Here is a 20,261-nt window from a genome sequence, read left to right as displayed (position 1 = left end):
AACTCCTCTCGTATGAGGAAAGACTAAAACAGTTAGGGCTCTTCAGCTTGGAAAAGAGATGGCTGAAAGGAGATATGATTGAAGTCTACAAAATCTTGAGTGGAGTAGAACGGGTACAAATTGATCAATTTTTTGCTCCGTCAAAAATTACAAAGACTAGGGCAGTGATTCCCAACCCTGTCCTGGAGGAACATCAGGCCAATCGGGTTTTCAGGCTAGTCCGAATACACATTATTGTAGGTGCATCCACACCACTCCATCCCAAGTCAAGACTTGGAGAAAATATTGGCATTACAACAAGGAAATATAAAAAATTTTAAGAAAATATGGGATCCATTGACAAAATATTCTAAAGATCAGATATCTTAACACATTGATAATAATAATATAGGGTTAGGGAGGGAAATATAGAAATTAATATGAAGAAAAATGAAAAAACAAATAACAGGGGAAAGGGATTCAATATATATGATATGATATTGTACATACAACTATAATTATTATAAACTAAATATTATGCTATTCATTTATTGTAAGAATGAAAATTTTATAAATAAAAATTTTTTTTAAAAAAAAGACCCCTTTGGTGTGGAATGGATCACCACATCTAAACAGCAATTTTCTAGAATTTGCTACAGTTGCACGGCAATCAAAATGTGTAAAAATTGCTATTTGAAACAGGGCAATCCTTCTAAAATAAGGACCGTGTGTGAAAAACAAAGCTGAACTTCTGCAATATTACCTGTGACCAGCTCATCCCTCTCTTTAATCTCCTGAGAAATTTGTCCAAATCATAAGCCCAGCCTAGATATAGTTTTCTAGATTCAGCAACCTTCAGGGAATGTTCATCCTCCTATCACTGCTGGGAACTCTTCATGTGAGCACTTTAACCAAAGGGCAACAAAAGTTACGACTGTGGTCTTCTCTTCAAAATGTAGCTGGTTTCCCCAACATCTAAAGTCATCACTCTTGCCACTTAAATCTTAAGGAGTCACGGTCTGCGTCTGCTCCCTCAGTCCCAAGAACTGGAGAGTTTGAAGGAAGTAGGGTGGGGGAGGGGCAGTGAGCATTATGGTCTCTCTTGACCCATCAGCTGGAGTCATGAGCTGGTGCAGGTGGAGATGTAGAGGCATGCGGTGCATCTCTTGCTGGGTGAAGTGCATCTTTTGTAGTAATTTGTCCTCCAAGAGCTAGTGGAACGAAAGGGAGAAGAGGTATTAAGCAGGGCAGTTTAGATCGTCTCCAGTTAATACAGAATACAGCGGCCACACTTATTTTTGGAAAGAGAAAGTACGACCATGTTTCCCCAAACTCCATTAGCTTCCGCTCCATCATAGGATACCGTTCAAGTGTGCATGTGTGGTTTTCAAACTCCTTTGACTCTTTGATTCCCCTTACTGGGAATTCCTTTAGATCCCGCAATTCAAGAATTACAACAATTCACAAATTAGCATTTCCTTCTCTGGGAAGCTTAGTAAATCTTTTAAATTGGTGAGAATTTGGACTGGACTTCCAGATTCTCTAAGACTGATAGATCAATTATTTTAATTTCAGAAAAGTTTAAAAACCTGGTTGTTTTCACAATAGTTAATTTGATTTTAGCTGTCGAATAGTAATTTTAAGCAATTCAACATACTTTTTTCTAACTTTTTCCATCCAGCTAATCTAACCAATTTCTGTTTTCATCCTACATTTTTTAACAAACTGTAAACCGAGTCGAGCTCCTTAGGGCGTAGATTTGGTATATAAAATGAAGATTAGATTAGAAAAAGCACTGGTCCTCAAGGGCATCCTTCAGCTTGCCTTCCAGTCCAGAAAGCAGTCCTGTTTTTACCATGTAAACTGAATTTTTCATCATTTGAGGGACAAACACTGGTTGGTGATTAATCACAGAGTCCTGTGTTTTTCTGATCAAAATATTTTTTTGTTAGAATCAATGAGAAGAGCAGGAGAGGGGAGAAGCTGATTGATTGATTTTAAAAACTTAATATACCGCCTGGCGTCACAGCGGTTTCCAAATAAACATACATAAATCAAAACAAAAAAACAAAAACAATACAAACCATTCTGCAAAATAACATCAGCATATGTGAAAACAAGACCTACAAATTCTTCAAAACATATAAAAAAAAAAACAAACCTGTTGCAAAAATGCCCAAACAACATTAGGAAAGACAGATCAAAAGTACGCATCAACAAACAGCTTGGTTTTCAACATTTTCTTAAAGCTGTAGTGGTCTGTACATAATCTTAGTTGCCAGGTAAGCTTGTTCCAATGTGATATTCCAGGAATGGGAGTGACCACATATCTTACATTATCAGTTGTCGGCGCTACCAATTTCATTTTTTCATTTTACAAGAGCACCTCAGTCAGTCTGTCTCAGCATCCCCAGCATGATCCTCTCCACCCCTCCTCCTGGTTGGTAGAGAATGGCTTTATCAGAAGCTTAAATATGTAAGGCCTTGCATGAATGACGCCAAAGTGGATGTCCTGCTCTCTTTCTGGCGACCAAAGAGGACTGCATTAGAATGGGGATGGGGGTGGTGTATAAAACAGAAGAATGCACCAGTTGGAGGTGAGGGCCATATGAAAGAGGATTACACAGAGGGGTAAGGGGGGGGTGTGGTGTGATATAAGAGGACCATGTGGGAGATATATGGGGAGCTGTAGAATGAAAGATGATTACACACAGCAGCTGAAAAGAATCCTGTACATGATAGAGGGTGGGGGCTTAGTGAAATACACTTCTCCCTCGGTATTCGCGGGGGTTGGGTGCAGAGCCGGACCGCGAAGTGTGAAAAATCGCAAATTAGTTTTCGGCCGGCTCTGATCCACCCCCGCCTCATTCCGGACCTTCCCGCCTCTCTTCCGGCATCCTAGACCTTACCTGGTGGTCCCGGGACAGGAGCGATCTTCCTACGCTCCTGCCCCGTGCAGATCACTCATAACAAATGGCTGCCATGAGTTCCCACAGTCTCTCGAGACTATGACGGGAACTCACGGCAGCCATTTGCTTTGAGTGATCTGCACGGGGCAGGAGTGTAGGAAGATCGCTCCTGTTCCGAAAGACCGCTAGACCACCAGGTAAGGTCTGGGATGCCAGGAGGGAGGCAGGGAAGGTCCAGAATTAGCTTTTTTTTTTTTTTTTTTAATAAAATTGCGAATAACCGAATCCGTGGATACTGAAACCGCAGATTCGGAGGGAGAAATGTAGGAGCATGGTGGGGAGTGGTGAAAAGGTGGAGAGAAAAAGTATTGGAATGGGTGTGAAAAGGGAAACAGAAATGTGCAAATTCTGTTCAATTCTTATAGCCACTGAGCCAATCACAAGATGAAAAGCATGAATGCATCAGATAACACAATAAGGGTCATCACTATCTCATAGCTATCCTCACTGAAATTCTTCCTAGTAACCAGTTGACATTTTGGAGAAAGATCTTCTCCACTAGGTAGGAGTTCTAAATAGCAGCATTTGTCTTATTTTTTGCTGTCATGTATATCCCCCTATCCTTTCCAGTTCCCTCTCTGTACATTTCACCTCTTTCCACCATAACTGCCCAAAATACAATAGCCCTGAAATAATATCCTTAACTCAGGGGTGGACCAACCAGGATTTGCCCAAGGGCCTAGAGCAGGGGTCAGCAACCTTTTTACATCAAAGAACTAATTTATCCAAAATGTTTTGAATCAAGATTTATAAAGAGCCGCAAGGTGTAGTTTCTCTCCCCTCCAACCCCTTGTAAGTCTCTGCACCTTTCATCCCTCCCTCCCCTGCCCCTCCCCCCAAACCATAGCTAAGGTTCTTTCCCTTCTCCATGTCCCGACCCTTTAATCTCCCTCCCAACCCCATGATCCCCCCCACTTCTTTGCGATAAATTTTAGTTGCCAAACATTAGACCGCTCTTCTAACTTATGCAGATCCTTCTTCATGTTTTTCCACTCCCTCCGATGTCTACTGAGGTGTCTACTCTGTTACAAATCTTGGTATCATCCATAAAAAGGCAAACCTTCCCTTCTAACCCTTCAGCAATGTCGCTCACAAATATATTGAACATAATCAGACCCAGCACGATCCTTGAGGGACTCCACTACTTGCCTTTCCTTCCTCTGAGCAAATTCCATTAACTACCACCCTCTGGCTTCTGTCTGTCAACCAGTTTCTAATCCAGTTCACCACTTTGGGTCCCAAATTCTGCCCGTCAAGTTGCATGAAATGCAGCGGCTAGATTGATAACGGGAACATCAAAATATGTTCACATTACACCTTATCTCCAACAATTACACTGGTTGCCAGTTGCATTTAGAGTGCAATACAAAGTAGTGATGATCTGTAATCAATTTCTGTATGGCACAATCCCCGAACTATTCAAGAGTAAGATGATTAAAAGGTTATTGCGCTCTGAAAACCCATGGATCTGAAAGATTTTGCAATATATAAATGCCATGTTATGATTAGTTTTTTAATATTGGCCGGAGAGTCTTCAAGACGAAGATACTTTGGAGTAGGGTAGATTCATATTAAGATGTAGCTGGTTGTAGTACATATAAGAGACAATCATTTTGAGACTGAAGCAGATGAGCCAGGGAGTGAGGAATAAGAAGATCCAAAAGTCTGTCCCAGTAGAGCAGTTCTTATATCTAAGAGTAAGCAAAAGTGGACTTCCACAAATATGAGGATTATGTCTACTGAACAGTTTACCTTGGAGGAAAAGTCCTATATAATTATCTGAATTGCGAGTCCTCCAGCAACGCTCATAGAAAAAATACTGTCTTCTGGTTACAAGCAAACAGAGAAGCTTCTTTGATGCTGAGACTCTGCTTTGAAGGTTGATCGCTTACCTGAGTCCGAGGCTGCGCAGTCTCCACAGGCATAAAGATGGGCTCTCCCAAAACTTTTCCAACCCGAGCAGAGTAAATATGATCACCCAAGACTGGACAAAGCTTCAAGGTTGCATGGACAATCAGCTGATTCAGAAAACCTAAGAAGATGATATAAATACTATTCTAAAATCAGTTAAGAGGCATAAAAGAAAATATCAAACTTTGTCATATAAGATTTTCCCAATTGGGCAGCTTTATGTTTATGGGGTGAAGAAGTAGCTTAATGGTTAGGACAGTCACCGGAGAACCTGAAGAATTGGGTTCAAGTCTCACTGAAGCTCACTGTGACCCTCCAGTGTCTAGGATCCCTTCGCCCACTCCCTTAGCAGTGAGGAAGGAATGAGAGAAAGATGGTGGACATTGAGAGAGAGGAAGAAATGCTGTACAGAGGTGGAGGGGGCGGGAAAAATAAGGAGATTGATCCAGGACAGAAGGGAGACATGGACAGCAACCGAAGAAGAATTTGCAGAAGACAGGAATAGAAACTGGAACCAATTTGATGGGAAACTAAATCTCTAGACAACAAAGGTAAAAAATGGAATTTATTGGCTGGGATATGTTAGCTTTGGGAAATGTATATATATATATATATATATATATAGCAGATGTCTTTGTATTGTGCTCTACTCACTAATCACAGTTGGTATATTTAATGAAAGGGATTGCTCAACAAAAAATGAAATGCATTTCGGGTTTTATTTCTCGTGTTGGAAATACTTGCTGGCCACTTGGTGTAGCTGGTGAGGATTACCAAGCACCGCCAGCTGAGGGCCTCCTCCAAAGGTGGCCAGAACTCCCTTCCACCAAGAGTAAGTCACTGGCAGCATCCTTGAGCCACTGGGGTGCCAGCATCTGTGGCTCAGGGACGATGCTACTGCCTGCCAAGCTTGGTAAAAGGGATTTTGGGCCACCTTCAGGGTTCTCATCAGCTGGAATATTTATATTTAAATTAGAGGCTCTGGCAGAGACCCATTTACAAAATATGTTCTTCCCAATTAACATTTCCAAATTAATAAACTGTCTTTGCTTATTTGTAAATGGGTCAGAGCCTCTAACTCAGTAGCATAATTAAATCAAATAACTACTTCTGATGTTCATGGGTATGGGTGGGGACAGAAGAGATTACTTGCAGGGACGGTTTTGATTTCTGTCCCCGCGCTACTCTCTAGAATGCGAGGGAGATTTCCTACAGCAGTGACGGATTGCCATTCATGCTGTACTGTTAAAAGTAGTAGGACACCCAGCCAACTTGAGATTTTTTTTTTGCTTAAATGATTTTTATGGAGCCAAAGCACAAAGGGATAACAAACGGCCAACAACGCAAGGCTCCTAAAAACAATTTTTCAACTTATCAAAATCTGCTTGAGATTTTTAAACAAATTTATCAGAAATAAAAGATTAAAAAGTACCATCTTCTAAACAGTGTTGTTTTCATTCTTTCCAATTCAATGGAACTTGAAAAATTATATAAAAGGAGTCAAGAAATGTCTGTCAAGAGGGCAAAATAACTTTCCAAGAATTAAATGAAATGGAATTAAAATCAGGATGAGGTAAAAAAAAAACAACCAAACAACCAACCACCCCAAAAAACCAGGCCAGATCTGACTGGAGGTCCCACAGATAGAACTCCCCCAATGCATTTCTACAGAAGTAGTAGGTCCAGTTTCTGCAGCAGAGAAACCAAGTTAAAGTGGAAATCCCTCCTACCAAATTGCCTGTTCCTTGTTCTCTACTCTCCCCAGCCCCCCAAACTGTCTCACCATGATTAACTTCCCTTGGATCTGCCTCCCCATGTGTCATAATGCCTTAACTCCCAAAACTATATCCGCCACAGCTACCCTAATCTCATAAAACATCCTCTGCAACTGTTCTAACTCCCTAAAACTACCCACTGCAATTTCCCTTTGACACAGAAGGTGCCCCCTGCTCCAAAAACAGCCTGCAACTACCCCAAACTATCCCCTTACCCTTCAAGTGCTCCCACCTCCTAAACTGTCTCAGTACATCATAATTCCCTACCATCCAAAACTGTCCCTCAAATAGCCCCACCACCTGAAATACCCCATCTCTCAAAATTACTGCAAATGCCACTTTATCCCATAAACTAACCCGTTACTGCTGTACCACCCAAAACTAACATCCCAACTGCCCTGCCACACTCCAAACTGCTCGCACCCTCTTAAAATACCCCTCACAACTATCTCCAACCTCCCAAACTGTCCTCCTCACACATACCATTTACAATCACAAGGCGTACAGACACACACAAATACCCATGTACCTCCATATCTGTTGGTCGTAAAGAAATTCATGATCCATGCTTCATAAGCTTTTCTCTTTTATTCCTTGAACAAGTGTACTTCAAAGGCCCTACTGGAGTACAGTGCACTACCATGAAGATCTGGGTTCAAGTCCCAGGCATTCTGCTGATAGGGGGAGGGATAAGCCTCAGTCATAGTCAACAGCAAAACCTACTGGTCAGACTCGGGATGTATGTGAACCAGAGTTCTGGAAGGAGACATCTGCGATTACTGACCAAGAGCTAATATGGGTCATAATAAAAATAGGAATTAATTCCCAGATAGTTGCAAATGAAGGCTAAAGGTACCAAATCCAAATTCTAAAGAGTGGGAAGAAAGTGCTGAAAAAAGCAATTGTAATTTCCTCATTATTATGATTTTCAAGAAGAAACATTTCTTTCAGAATTTTCTGACACTGAAGCCATGATAATGCCGAAGAGGCTGCTGTTTGGATGCACCTGTCATGGGCTGTAGCTGTACCAAAGCACAGTCTTTGCTGGTATCCAGGACGCGATACTGAGTCAGGGTTTTCCTCACTTCCTTTCTCTTCAGGCTTCCTTGAGATGGGTCTCTAACTGGCACTACCTGCACAAATGAAAGCACAAACACTTACTGCAAGTTAAATGCCCAGCACACACGGCCTCTGAAGCTCATTCATCCATATTTCCTGGTTTTACTGTTCAGCCCTTACCAACCCAGGGACACGGCCAAGCAGAGCTACACAACTCGTGTACTACAAAGTGGAATCTGAACGCATGTAATGAAGACAGTACTTCATGCATATTCGTTGTGGATATTCTGAAAACTTGATTGGCTAGGTGAGACCTGAGGACTGTAATAACTCTTGCTTTACATCAATAAGGGCATCCTAAAGTTGCCATAGGAAACAACTGTTAAAATGAGCAGGAAGCTTGCTTCCCATTCAATACATAAAATGTATTCGACATTTACCCATGTTTCAATAGAGGGAAATCTACTGCACGGTTTTAGGGATGTGTCCTTATGGCAAGCCACTAGGCTCTCTTTTGCATAAACCATTTCCCTAATTCCTAACACTGAAGGGCTGTGCTTGTTTAATTTGATAGCCAACATGACCTCTGCTAGGGTCCCAGTGTGGTAGGGTTACCACCAGACATGTCCTTTTGAGGACACGTCCGAGGGTCCGGATGGCTTTTCAAAACCCAACACTTTGTCCGGGTTTTGAAAAGAAATTGTGTCGGGAGGGGCCATCCGCGTATGCCTTCCTGCCTGATAAACAGGCAGCGGGGGCTGAACTGGGGCATAATGGGGCAAAGATGGGTGGAATGGGTGGGCTTGGGGGGGGCGGGTCTAGGGGGTGTCCGGATTTTACAGGGTGGTATTTGTTTCAAATGTGCTTCCTGTTTGCAGAGCCTGAACTGGAAGTTTTGCTGGAGGAGAACTAGAGATTCTACAGGTGGGGAGCAAAACCACCCATTTCTGTAATGATGGCTAAGCGGGCCTAAGTTTTTGCACCCGTAATATCTAATCAGCACAACATACACCGATCTTCCAATCCTGCACATTCTGTATTAACTAGGCCCTAACTCCATGTAAGCCGAAACCAATCAAACTTAGGAATTATGTTTATTCACAACCACTGTGCTCTTTCCAGATCCTCTTGCAAGAAGTCACCTTATTTTGTGTGTTAGCCTTGTAACTAGCTCCTTACCAGCTGCAGTGCCCCAATCTGCTGTACTTTCAAGGCTGTCTCAATGTCACCTTCTCGTGGATCTGGGACTCCGATAGTCACAGCACTGCAAGAAAGAGGGCAAGAACAGGCTATTCCGGGTGAAAGGTGTCTTAATAAGGACTTTGTTTCACTAACATAAATAGGGAAACAAGATTCTCTCTTGGTGATATTGTACAACAAGAATGCACTGCAAGAAACAGATAGTTGCCAAGAAATGCTCAAACCAAAAACATTAATAAAGTTTAAATTAGCCACCAAATAGTAAAGATATGTAGAAAACTAACCACTAGTTCCTCAGTTTGCCACACTATGATAACGTATGGTAGCTGTCCTCATAGGAACTTTATAACGTGTATAGTTTTCATTATTTTTATACTTTTCTTTTCCTTTTTTTATTTTATTTACTTATAAGATACTTGTGCCTAGTATAATGCTATTATACTAGGCACAAGTATCTTATAAGTAAATAAAATAAAAAAAGGAAAAGAAAAGTATAAAAATAATGAAAACTATACACGTTATAAAGTTCCTATGAGGACAGCTACCATACGTTATCATAGTGTGGCAAACTGAGGAACTAGTGGTTAGTTTTCTACATATCTTTACTATTTGGTGGCTAATTTAAACTTTATTAATCTTTATTGATTAGTCTTTGAACCTTGGTGCACCATTTTTCTGAGTTTGAGTATTCAAACCAAAAACAGCCACTTGGTACCTAACAGAAACAGAAAAAATGAAGGCAGATAATGACCATATGGACTCTCCAGTCTACCCATTCATGCCATCTATAGTACAATCCCTTTCTCTCCCTTAGAGATCCTAAGTACTTGTTCCAAGCTTTTTTGAATTCAGTTAGTTTTTGTTTCTACCACCTCCTCTTGGAGACTGTTCCACAAATACATCACCTTTTCCGTGAAGTAGTATTTTCTCAGGTTACTTCTGAATCTATCCTCTTTCACCTTCATCCTATGCCCCCTCATTCCAGAGTTTCATTTCAATTGACAGAGACTTGCCTCATGTGCATTTATGCCACGTAGGTATTTAAACATCGCTAACAAATCCCCCCTCTCCTGCCTTTCCTCCAAAGTAAACATATTGAAATCTTTAGATCTGTCCCCATACTCTTTTTCTTGAAGACCATAGGCCATTTTAGCATCTGCCTTCTGGACTGACTTCATCCTGTTTATATCTTTTTGAAGGTGCAGTCTCCAAAATTGTACATAATACTCTAAATGAAATCTCACAAAAGTCTTATACAGGGGTATCATCACCTCCTTTTTCCTACTGGTCATTCTTCTTCCTATGCACCCAAACATCCTTCTTGCTGTTTGGCCACCTTAAGATCATCACATCCAATCACACCCCAGTAGCCAGGTAGGTTTCACATCCAGTCTATAGTGATTCCTGAGCTGACTTTAGAGAATGATACAGTGACAGAATTCATCATCATTCCCGTCCCCCATGGATAACCGCGGGAAACCTTCTTTAATGACATCCACTGACCCCCATGCCCTGTATTGAAGAATGCTGGTGTAGAAGGACTGAGGTTGAGATAGACACTAAAGAATGACATGTAAGATTTCCTACGGGGACGGGGACGGTGATGAATTTTGTCACCGTGTCATTATCTAGCTGAATTTTCATGACTTAGAATGCTAGTATCACATGGCAAACACAAGGTGCACTAATAACTTCCAACAAACAGGGGGACAGATGATGTCATGGCACTTTGGGTAACCTGAAAGCTGAAAAGTTTACAGTGTGACGTGGGGACCAGAAGTCTGACTCACCAGTATGTGGCCACCGGTTTCTTCCTTCTCCGGCACAGAGCGAAGAACTCCTCTATGTGCTTCGTGGTCACATGACAGCTGGAGAGAAGTACAAGACCTGAACTCTCTCTGTGTGTTGTTTTTTTATTTTTAGGTTGGTGGGAGGAAAGAAAAAGAATAAACCAAATTAAACCAAAATCAGCTTGTCTTCTCCTCGTCCCACCTAGCAGTCAATGAAATGGCTGCCTGCAGGTTCAGCCTGTCAATCCCTACCGCCCTCCCTGTGAACCTACAAAAGAAGTTTCCACACAGCCATGGCAATCCAGTGATCCTCCTAGGCTGCCTGCTTCCTGCCACAGAGCACACTCTGATTCGTCCTGCTAAACAGGGAGTCAGAAGGGGCAGAATGAAATAGGAGAGTGTGATCAAACTATGCATGGGCCAAAGCATTTTAAACCATTTTTAGGTCTAAAACTGCCCTCGCCCGATGCTTGAGCTTGACCTATAGTTGAGTACATAAGGTATAGTTTAAGAAAATGTTAAAGACGTATTTGTTTGTTTAGAGGGTTTGGGGCAAAAAATCAAATTGTTAGTGCAGTCATGTGGGGCTATTTATCTGAATATACAGTTTGTGGCTGTATATTTGTTTTTATGTATATTTTATTGTAATCCACTTCATTTAAAAAAAAAATACAAATGATTAAATAAAATAAATATCATTTTTCTCTCCTAAAAGTAATTCAAACTGCATAAAACAAACTAAAAACTGAAAGGAAAGCTTTCTGTAGAATAAATAGTGTAAGAAGGCAAAACCTTTCACTTAGCGGCGATGCTAAGCACTAGGAAAGCAGGGGGAGTTAAAATTAGCAACAGCCACAGGATCCTACACTCTACGCCAGGCAGAATTCACGGGGGAAAGTCACTGCAACACTTCTACACTGGAGCCCTGCAAGGGTCAACTCTATTAGCCATCAGCTTTCCTGGTCACGGTTCTATTGTACCTCACGTAAAATTGGTCCAAGTGGAATGGTACTGTCTAGATAGCTGGAGCTGTGGCAAGTTTGCCCAATGCAAGCATTTGGGATGGAGGATGGGAGGAGGGGTATAGAAGGGTCTAAGCCAGGGATGGTCCTCGAGAGCCGCAATCCAGTCGGGTTTTCAAGATTTCCCCAATGAATATGCATTGAAAGCAGTGCATGCAAATAGATCTCATGCATATTCATTAGGGAAATCCTGAAAACCCGACTGGATTTCAGCCTTCGAGGACCGGAGTTGCCCACCCCTGGTCTAAGCCATCCATCTGGAAGGGTTGGGGGTGTTTTGGCATAACAGCAGCTGAATTACACCATCACTTACTTTACTGCCGCTCTAACTATATGGAGTGGCTCTGAGAAGCCCAGCGGTTGGCACAAATTAGGAAGGAGTGACATCAGACTGAGCTCATCCTGTCCGCCTACGAGAGAGAAAAACAGGATAAAGGAGGATAAATGGTCATGGATTTGATATACTGCCTTTCTGTGATATAATCAAAGAAGTTTACATATATTATAGTCAGGTACTTTCACTCTCCCTAGTGAGCTCACAAGCTATGTTTTTGCACCTGGAGCGTTAAGAGACTTCCCAGAGTTGCAAGGAACTGCAGCGAGAACGGAATCCTGTTCCCCAGAATCTCGGTCCACTGCACTAACCAGTAGGTTACTCCTCATGTAACATGCTTCCTTTCACACGAGATCATCTTCTTCATCCACTTCTTAAAGAATCATCTATAGCTCTGCATTACCCCCAATACCCACTGACGGTTACCCCCTATGGACACTTTGCACCTCTGCCTCTACACTGGCTACCTCCTGCCCACCACTGGAAAATAGCCTGCCCTGCAATTTGGTGGCTTGTGGGGACCCTGCAAAATGTCACAAAACCAAGGGGGTCACACAGTTCCTAGAAATGACATCTACAGATCAAACAAAAAATTACTGTGTGTCACCAACCACATAATAAAAGGGTTGTAATTAAACAGAAATCTGAACATAACATTTAATTCTGCAAACAACCAATTGCTAAAGTAAAAAGAGATTACGTTCTTGCCTTGTTAATATATCTTTTCTAGTAGATAGGTGTGTCATTCTGGATGATAGGGTATTCACCCCATGCTCTCGAGCCATGCAGAAGGAATCCAATCCGGGTTTTCCATTCCTCTGCTGCCCCCTTCAGTTTGTACCTAAGCAGGCGATAGCCCTATATAGTAACATATAAGGTGGAGTAAGGGAAGACTCCCTGAAATACAGTGCTGTTCTGCTCTGAAAATATAACAAACTGAATTATGCTGTGGATGTGCTGCAGCCTGCCTCAGCTCTTTTAAAAAATTGCTGGTTCTAGAGAAAAAATCACTGCCTTACTGGAACTGTCCTCCAATGCTGAAATCTTCAGGCTGCCAATTGGACCAAAATCTGACTGATTCTTGACCCCTGTGGACCCATGCATGCAAAAAGGGGGAGGCAAAATGCAACCGGCACCCTTAAGAGCCCCACTGAGCCCCTTCTAGGTGCCTGACAGCCTGAACTCACACCTTTGTGACCCAGTAGGCGAGCAAAGCTCCTAGGTGTTCAGACTCCAAGCTCCACAGCAGTTTCTGAAAAGCTGGCTAACAGGTACGAGAGGGCTTGGCCTGTCAACTGCAGATCTCAAATCTGCTTCTCCTTGCGGGCAGAGCTTTCCCCCTCAACCTGGGGAGCTCTGGAGCACCAAAAACTGTAGAAAAGCACAGAAAATAATAAGTTTCAAGTTTATTAAGTATTTGATTAATCGCTTACTCAAATATCTAAGCGATGAACAAATCATTCAATTTACAGATAATACAGGGGTTATAAAAGACAGATGGACACTGAACAAAACATATTAAATTAACGACTAACAGAATAAACAGAAAAGGAAAACAAAAGGAAAGGCAGGGTAATGAAATACAATAATGATAGAAAGAAGGACGATTATGGTAAAAAAAACAATAGGAGGGAAATAAAAGAAGTAGCCTTATGAAAATAAGCAAAAATAGGCTGGGACTCCTAAATATCATAAGCGTCTTTGAAAAGAAAGCTTTTAAGTTTACTTTTAAATTTATCTAAGTTCTTTTCTTCTCTGAGATAAATAGGGAGGGAGTTCCAAGTTTGAGGAGCTGTAACAGAGAAGATAAAGTGCCACTGTGTATTAATAACTTTAAGTGAGGGCGTAACTAATAGACGTTGGTCAATAGATCTCAGTGATCTGATTGGGGTATAAGGGATCAATAACTTGTAGATGAAAGCTGGGGTTTTATATAACAGGGATTTGAAAGTAAGTAGATTTAGTTTATACTGAATTGGATGCGCTACTGGAAGCCAGTGTGCTTTCTTAAGAAAAGAGAGAGAGCAGATCAGAAAAACTCCTTCTGCCTTGCATGCAAAAGGAAAAACTGAAGAGGGCAGCAGAGCCCTCTGGTGAAGGAGGAATCAAAAATGGAGTGGATTCCTTTTATACAGCTCACAAGCATTTGGAGAATACCCTATTATCCAGAATGACACACCTATTGCACTAAAACAAGTATTCATATAGATTTCACTATCCAGACAAGTTTCCCTGCACTTAGGGGAGGATTCAGGATTCACTTGAGGGAGATTCAGGATAGGCTGTTCTTTGCAATTAGGGTGTGTAGAGCTGGGACAGGGACTTGGCACAAATCTGCTCTCTTTGCACTCCCAAGTCACAATTGCATAATTTAAGAGCCCGTCGGGACATACAGGAATATCTTTTGGATCAAGGACACTACAGAATGTTACTGTCTTACAACACCCAAAGGATACTGGGAAATATGCCAGCCACGCCTCACTCTAAGTAAGTGTTGCAAGAGCGAGAACATCAACTTACATGTTAGCCCAAAGGAAAAAGAGTTTAATTGCCATCTGCCTATCAGTTCATGAACTGCAAGAGAAAAAGCCTTACTGGAGAAACAAAAGGTCTCCATGCATATATTTAGCTTATAACTTTTTCCTGTACTAGTTCAAGAAAATTCTAAATAAATAGAATACTGTATTTGAAGGTATTTATAGCCTGCCTATCCACAAATTTAAGTGGGGAACAAAGCCACATATAATTAAAAGACTTAAAAACAAGAATAAAATATTACAAAAAAATCTAAAAACCCTCCCACACCCCTGAAAAACCCAAAATAAGAGGCCAAAATAAGCAGAAAGAAAGAAAAAAATCCTTGCTCAAGCTGAAACGGAACTCGCACCAAAAGAACACTCAAAAACCACCGTTTTCAGCCCTTTCCTAAATTGCCAGAATGTCGTAAAGCCAACGGTAAAGCATTCCAAGGCATACAGTAGGTGTTTCCCTGTCCTTAGAGACTTACAATCTACGTGCCCCCTTTCTCCAACTGTGGTAGCTTTTTACTGCGGGCCAGCGAGATAAATGCTCCACGGTAAAAAGCTCTACCGCGGTTTGATAAAAGGAGGCCCAAGTTGTCCCTGAGGCAAAGGAGGGTGAAAGAGATTATGCAGCATCACAAGGCGCATTCATGGCAGTCCCTAGCTGTCATCCCACTGCTCTCAGTACTAGGCTATGCCTTCACTGTGGTGCCAGACTATGGTCTGGAATCTGAGAGTCTAATATTGTATTCTTTGGGATCTGTATCTCACTCATGATCCACCTTAAAATCTGGCAAAGCCACATCTAACTGGAAGTTTTAACATTACCACTCAGTTTATGTTTAAAGAAAATGTAAAAGCCACTGGAAAAAATAACATATTTATTTAATAGAACTTACAGCTAACCTCTCTCGAAAACCCCCTAGGGTGTTAACACAGTGAAATGTAATACATCATCTAAACAAAATAAATAAAATATCAAGACATCACAAACACACATAAAACCTCATCCATCTACTCTATTATGAAAACAAACAATATAGAATAATGTCAAAAACACCACACTTGAACTAACCATGTGACCATTTCAGGAAGTCTCAACTTTATTAATATTGCCCACTGGGAAAAAAAAGAATCTAAAGATTTTAGTAAATGCTGGTTGGGATTTAGGTAAAGGCAACGTGGGCAACTGCCTCATGCACAAACTTCTGATAGGTGCCAGAGTATTACGGCCTGGAGCAGGAGCAGTAGCAGTAGCAGTGAACAGGGCTGTGGAGTCGGAGTCGAGGAGTCAGAGTCGGAGGAAATTTCGGGTACCTGGAGTCGGAGTCAGAGTCGGAGTCGGAACATTTATCTACCGACTCCATTTTTGAACTTGGCATACCAATCACGAGCGATTCTTTCAGCTATAGCACCCATTATATACACAGCACAAATGTTGCGAGCAGCTTCTGCGGCCTTAGAACCTTGATTAAAAGCAAAAAGAAGGTGGTGTCGAAATTCTCATTTCTCTCAACTTGACATTCCATTTTAACGATCTGAAAATTAACCAGTGCTGTGGAGTCGGAGTCGAGGAGTCGGAGTCGGAGGAAATTTCGGGTACCTGGAGTTGGAGTCGGAGTCTGAAGTACAAAAAACTGAGGAGTCGGAGTCAGAACATTTATCTACCGACTCCACAGCCCTGGCAGTGAATACATTTAAAATTCAGTATGGAGCCTGGAAGCCAAACAGTGCTCTACTCCCCTCCTCTCTCGTATGTGAGGAGACAGCAAAGCACTGTGGGCAATGCATTTTGCTTGCTACTGCTCCAGGAAGAAAGTGAGAAGGCACGATTTTTGGTGGCGGGATGGAAATACATTTCCCTATCTACCTTTGGCAGGCACCTCTTCCTCTCTGTCCCACTTCTCAAATCCAGCCCTAAGCAGATGTAGCATCTCTCTAATGCTCAGTGCCTCCTGCAGAGTCCTATGAAGTGCTAAAAGAACAAGTATGGACGAAACTTCAGACAGAAGATAATCCTAACTGGAGGATAATAGTTGAAAAGACAATTGTGTCCTGAGAGGCCTCATTCTAAATGTTAAATGCGCACTTTCTAAGAAAACAAAATCATTAGAGTCGTCCAAAAAAGATGCAATGAGTAGTTTCAGAAAGCAGGCCTCAAACGTTCGCTGCTTCATCCAAAGAGCCTCAGGCAAATCTCCCAATGCACACCACAAAAGCTCTTTCTTGTCTCTCACCACATTTTATTGCCTGCACAAGAAAAACTATATCCAGCTCTTGCAATTGTTCCAATTTCTGACAGTGAAGAGACTGAAGACGGTACCTGTAATTGGCAATCCTTGAGGTTTGTTGAGGGCCACCAAAACTCCTGCAATGGAGAAAGGCACAAATTGTCAGGAAGATGGTATTTATCTCAGAAAGAAATTCTACACTTCCTGCAACACCAAACCTTCACAAAGAACTGCAGTATACATGTTGCCAGAAATCACAGGTGGAAAGATACTACCTGGACACAGACCAGAACTCCTCCTCAACTGGAGCACCTGGATTCTGTTAAGATTTCTTGGGACAAAAGCAGAGTATCATTCTTTTCCCTTGGTACTGGGGTGGCTTAGTGATTAGGAGAAGACCGAGAACATGAGGAGGGAGGGAAGTTTCGTGGAGACGCCAGGAAGTACTTCTTCACGGAGAGAGTGATTGAGCATTGGAACAAGCTTCCAGTACAGGTGGTCGAGGCACGCAGCATCCCAGACTTCAAGAACAAATGGGATACCTATGTGGGATCCCTACGAGGTCATGCCAAGGGATAGGGTCACTAGGACTTGAATGAGCGGGTCAGTAGAGTGACAGTATAATTAAATTGTACTTTAGGGGGTCAGTATTATTATTATTATTATTAGGTTCTTATATCCCGCCATACCCAAATAGTTCTAGGCGGTTTACATTCGTTACATTAGGATCCGGTCTGAACCCGGATTTACAAAAATTTTATCGGAATTGCAGGTAGCGCGGAAGGAGGCACAGGTTTATCGTAGTTGGGTTAGAGGATAAAATGGAGGGAGTGGGAAACCAGAAGAGGGGGGGAGAGGGAGGTGGGGGTGGGGGGGGGTTGGAGTGTATGCGGGGAGTAAGGACTAAGGGTCTTGTTCGCGGAAGAGGTGTGTTTTGAGAAGTTTTCTGAAGTTTTCTTAAGTAGACTTAAGAGGGTGGGTAAATGGTATGGGCAGACTTGATGGGCTATAGCCCTTATCTGCCGTCAACTTTCTATGTTTCTATGAGTTCAGATCCTCTCTTATCAACCCTTGCGTAATTTTGGAAGACTTACTTTACCACGTTAAGTTATTATCATAACATTGGCATTCAATGATGATTCACCCTTTTTATGCAATCAAGAAACCAGAAATGTGGTATTATGCAATCTGTCTTGATGTGGCTGTATATACAGTGTATTTCTGAATTATCAATATTGTTTTTTTATTCATTCATTTTCTATACCGTTCTCCCAGGAGAGCTCAGAATGGTTTTACATGAATTTGTTCAGGTGCTCAAGGATTTTTCCTGTCTGTCCCAGTGGGCTCACAATCTATCTATTGTACCTGGGGCAATGGGGGGGGGGGGGGTTAAGTGACTTGTTCTCAGTGGTGGCCCCTTCACTGTGGAACTCCCTCCCAAATTTTATTAAAAATGAAAAAGATCTTATCTCTTTTAAAAAATTGTTAAAAACTTATTTATTTCAAGATGCATTTGATTTATGATATGATTTACTTTAGATTTTTATACTTTTCTAATATTTTCTTCTTGCCTCATCCCATTTATACCTATTGTATTTTCCTTTCTATGTATATTATAACAAACAATGCAATTGTAACTTTCCTCTTCCCTCCTACCTATTCATGTTTGTCCAAATTGTTTTGTCAATTGTAAAACTTAGATAAACTATATGTATTACCACAATCTGTTGGTTTTTAAATTGTACATCGCTTAGATATTTTTATAAGCGATACATCAAATGTAAATAAAACTTGAAACTTAAACTTGCCCAGGGTCACAAGGAGCAGCATGGGTTTGAACCCACAACCCCAGAGTGCCGAGGTCGTAGCTTTAACCACCGCGCCACTTGTAATCTTGAAAGAAAGAATATGATTAAGAACATGACCCCAGTTTCCTGCAGCAAATCTTCCAAGATGCTGCTGTAATTATATGGAACATATTCATAAATTTCCATACGTTTGCACTTTACTATGTATTTTTTTAAATTCTAGTTTATTAAAAAATAGTCATTTTAACATATCTTATGTGACCAGTTAAATTGATCTTAAATGATTGGTGCTAGGAAGGAAGGAGAGGCTGAATTTTGCAACTCTTTCTGCAGAGATAGATCAGGATTCCAGATTAGGACTTAATAGAAAGACAGAGTCCCTTTGGGCTGCTCCAACCTCTAATGCTCTCCATATGCACTCAAATCCCGACAACATCAAAAACAGCTCTCTGCTTTCCATCCAATCCTCATCCTTATCTTCTTGGGATGCAACATTATTTAAGCCATAGCAAAAGAGCTATTTAGAAGACTGCAATATTGGAATATAAGCTTATGCATTTCTTAATTCTGCATCAGGAATGTAATGTCTCGATAGAGGCTACTGTGTGAGAGTTTTATTTTTGAAATCTCATTGAGTGGACATTCAGCTTGCTCCCTAGCCCAGGATCTGGAAGAAATATTTCCAAATGTCTTACCTTTCTTATACACCACATTGCTTACAAGGAGCTCGACCAGTTTTTTCTTCGTCAGCTTCTTCACTACCACAACTCCAGGATCTCGCAAGATGCTGACTTGACCCTGTTTCATTCTCATTCCAGGCTTAATAACCTGCCTTTTTGGCTCAGGTTCCAACCGATACCTCAAAACAATGATTGATAAATACTGATTAGACCCACAATTAATGGTTCTGTAATACTATTTACCGTACATAGCTCTCGCTATGAAACCCTATGTGCATATTCAATGCTTTAAATCTTTTGTTGCACTATGGCTTGTTCTCAGTGAAACTGTTGGATCTATGTTGAAAATACCACTTGCATGAAATTGATGTGAGCAAGTGCAAAGTGATGTATGTGGGAAAGAGGAACCCAAAATATAGCTACATGATGTAAGGCTCTACATTAGGAGTCAGCACCCAGGAAAAGGATCTAGGTGTCATAAGAACTTAAGCAATGCCTCTGCTGGGTCAGACCAGAGGTCCATCAAGTCCAGCAGTCCGCTCACGTGGCGGCCCATCAGGTCCAGGACCTGTATAGTAATTCTCTATCCATACCCTTCAATCCCATTTTCCTTCAGAAAATCATCTAATCCCTTCTTGAAACCCTGTTCTAACACTCCCTCTGGAAGCGTATTCCAGGTGGGTGAAGCGTATTCGCTTTGGGTGAAGAACAACTTCCTAGCATTGGTTCTGAATCTGTCCCCTCTCAATTTTTCTGAGTGTCCTCTCGTTCTTGAAAGTTTGAAGAATCTGTCCGTCTCCACTTTCTCTTTGCCCTTCATGATCTGTAAGTCTCTATCATATCATGATGATATGTTGAAATGCTCTGCTCAATGTGCAAATAAAATCCTAGGAATTATTAAGACAGAAATGGAAAATAAAAATGAGAAAGTTATAATGCAGTGGTCTCAAACCCGTGGCCCGGGAGTCACATGCAGCCCGC

At 41.5% G+C, this 20,261-nt stretch overlaps 1 protein-coding gene across 1 annotated transcript in view; it reads right to left on the bottom strand.

Annotated features, from left to right (window-relative positions):
- Positions 1–460: 460 nt before the first annotated feature.
- The window catches only part of RPUSD3 (RNA pseudouridine synthase D3), a 46,740-nt gene continuing 26,939 nt past the window's right edge, over positions 461–20,261 (bottom strand). Inside the window, exons 3-10 of the mRNA XM_033926000.1 lie at positions 19,296–19,459; positions 16,885–16,929; positions 12,019–12,115; positions 10,684–10,791; positions 8,873–8,957; positions 7,641–7,767; positions 4,841–4,980; positions 461–1,190 (exon numbers count right to left, since the gene is read on the bottom strand). Of these exons, the coding sequence (XP_033781891.1) occupies positions 984–1,190; positions 4,841–4,980; positions 7,641–7,767; positions 8,873–8,957; positions 10,684–10,791; positions 12,019–12,115; positions 16,885–16,929; positions 19,296–19,459 (973 nt within the window). The 3' untranslated portion in view covers positions 461–983. The remainder of the gene's footprint in view (positions 1,191–4,840; positions 4,981–7,640; positions 7,768–8,872; positions 8,958–10,683; positions 10,792–12,018; positions 12,116–16,884; positions 16,930–19,295; positions 19,460–20,261) is intronic.

The sequence above is a fragment of the Geotrypetes seraphini genome, chromosome 17 (assembly GCF_902459505.1).
Source record: "Geotrypetes seraphini chromosome 17, aGeoSer1.1, whole genome shotgun sequence".
In the NCBI taxonomy this organism is placed as follows: domain Eukaryota; kingdom Metazoa; phylum Chordata; class Amphibia; order Gymnophiona; family Dermophiidae; genus Geotrypetes; species Geotrypetes seraphini.
Note: the sequence above shows the minus strand (reverse complement) of the source record. Positions and strands in the feature narration are given on the sequence as shown.